This window comes from Triticum dicoccoides, chromosome 2A (genome assembly GCF_002162155.2).
Source record: "Triticum dicoccoides isolate Atlit2015 ecotype Zavitan chromosome 2A, WEW_v2.0, whole genome shotgun sequence".
Classification (NCBI taxonomy): domain Eukaryota; kingdom Viridiplantae; phylum Streptophyta; class Magnoliopsida; order Poales; family Poaceae; genus Triticum; species Triticum dicoccoides.
In genome coordinates, this window is record NC_041382.1 from 753,104,938 (window position 1) to 753,107,494 (window position 2,557).

General features: G+C 39.2%; 1 protein-coding gene across 1 annotated transcript in view; it reads left to right on the forward strand.

Moving 5' to 3' along the window:
* LOC119352281 (heme oxygenase 1, chloroplastic-like) overlaps positions 1 to 338 on the forward strand; it is a 5,820-nt gene extending 5,482 nt beyond the window's left edge. Inside the window, exon 4 of the mRNA XM_037618968.1 lies at positions 41 to 338. Within this exon, the coding sequence (XP_037474865.1) occupies positions 41 to 133 (93 nt within the window). The 3' untranslated portion in view covers positions 134 to 338. The remainder of the gene's footprint in view (positions 1 to 40) is intronic.
* The last annotated feature ends 2,219 nt before the right edge of the window (positions 339 to 2,557 follow it).

A 2,557-nucleotide genomic window follows, 5' to 3' on the forward strand; every position in this document is an offset into this window, starting at 1 on the left:
GTGTCTCACAGTGTCTTAACCCGATCACATCTATGGTCAGAGCTGGACCCGGGAAGAGAAGAACCGCTGCCTTGAGGAGACTGTGACGTCGTTCGCCTATTCAGTAGATCGTCTGCGCAAGATATTCACCTGAGCAGAAGATATTCACCTGCCCGTGTGTCTCTCAGTTTCTTGTATCATTTTCTTGTCAGCTGCTGGATCGGATCGTAGTACCACGACACTATGTGATTTTCACTTTTAGTATTGTCAATCTATATATTGAAAAATACAAGAAAGACTTGGGGGCTTACTGTCAAGCACATGAGCTGGTGTGCTAGGCCTCCCAAGTTCAAGCCTCACCACTCTCTTAATAAAATACCACTGTCGTTCGTCCACCTTTAGTCTAGTTTTATATATTGAAAAATACTGCAAATGTATTTACATTTTTTAATTATAAAATTGAATTTTGAGCATATTGTATCTCCTTCGTACAGGCCGATCAATGTTACTTTCATATATTGAATATAAATACAAACCCATAAAACAAAATGGCTTAGGCCAACATACTTCAAAGCTAGCTAGTCCTGGTGAATTGTGGCTTGCGATGGATCGTTCGGCAAGCAAATGTGTAGTTGTCCCGTTGCCCCAGTTTTCAGGTATAGCCGGTTTGCCTTTTTTCCATCGCTACCCCACACATCCCCGTGAACCAGTCTCTCTCTTATTCCTCCAACATTTTCTTCCTGCCTGAGTCTCTGCCCGCTGCTCGCTCAGCTCTGGCCGCCACCGGCCATCTCCTCCACCACCGCATCACCTTGTCGCCGCCCCCATCCAGATCCGATTCTAGCAACATTCGGGGCTATCTTTTGCCAACGAACCAATCGAGCCGACGCCCCCGCAAACCCTAGGATTGAACGCCGGCGCTGCCTCCGATTCTCCCCAGAGGCCACAGCTCCTCCCGCCGCCATTAGCTACATGCGCGTTCTCCTCTCATCGCCTTCTCTCCAGCGTGCGTGTCCCTTGCGCCGCCCGCTGCGACTCTGGTCAGGGCGTGCGTGAGGTGGTCGGCGGCTGAGAATTTTGTGGTGCGCGCGGTGCATACGACTCTTATCTTCCTGCTGCAGCTGGAGGCGACTGCCGCCATCGCTATGCGGGCCGTCTGTCTCGGTATTCTTCCTGTTTCGGCTACTACGGTTATCTCCATCCGGATTGGTGTGTTCCTTTTCCTTCTTTGTTTGAGATTGAGAGGGCCGGTGCTGTTGTGGTGGTGCTTACACGTCGTCATCATCCGATTGGGTGCTGTGATTTTTGGGTTGTGGCTCGTATGCTGGAGTGGGTTAAATGTTGCCAAGACAAATGTCTGAATCCTCATAGAAATATTTCCATCCTAATTGTTAGAATGCAAAAACTGAATGATTCTGAGTTCGAATAAATTTTGTATGGGCCCATGTGTTGCAATGGGAGGAAAAAATATCATAATCTCCAATGACCATGATCACATTTGCTGCGCCACCGAGATACACTATCACTGTCAATTTCATGAAATCATAATCAATTTTTTAAACTCATGAACATATTTGAAATCATGAACAATTTTCAAATTCATTAACACTTTTACAAAGTTTCGAACATTTTATCATGAACATTTTTTGTATACATGAACATTTTATACTTTTTGTAAGCATATATTTTAAAGTTGTGAATGTTTTTTTTAACAATTTTCTTGAATCGGCGAACATTTCTAGGATGGACGAACATTATTTTGGAAATTGCTGAAACAATTTTTCAAATTCACGAATGTTTTTTTATTTAACAAAGATTTTTTTAAATGCATGATCACTTTCCGAATCAGCAAACATTTTATGAATAAATAAACTACTTTGTAAGTCACCAACTGTTTTTGATTATTTAGGATATTTTTTTCATTCATGAACTTTCTTTGAATTGACAAAATTTTGTTCAATTTCATTAACATTTTCTAATAAACGAGATTTTTAAAATCATGAACACTTTTTTACTTCCCAAACATTTGTCTTCAAAATTTCAAACATTTTTAGAATAAGAAAACTTTTTTATAAAATCACGAAGATCTTTTGAACCCACAAATTTTTTTTTATTTGTTAAACATTTTAATTTATAAGTGTATGTATATCCTATAAAAATGTTTGTGTATTCACTACAAAAAATTGTGTAGTCCGTTGGTAAGTACACACGTGGATTTCACCCAAAAAAAGGTATGTACGTAGGGTCTTAGATCATGAAACATGTACAAAGAGAGGATCTTGTGCAAGTACAACGTGCTACAGGATTATAACCTTTCCCAAATATTAACGTTTAATTTTACATGTTGCAATACAGATCGTCGGTATGAAATATAGACGGATTATGCGCCATTGATTAATTTTGCAATATAAATAGCATTTTAAAAATACTGGACATGTAAAATAACATCATATTCAAATTCTGCATATTTTTCTAATCAAATTTCATATATAACATGTTAAAATTGGAGTTGCGGTTTAAAAGATATGGCTATTTGAAGAAAAATATTCTCAATAGACTATGGGGTGATTAACACATA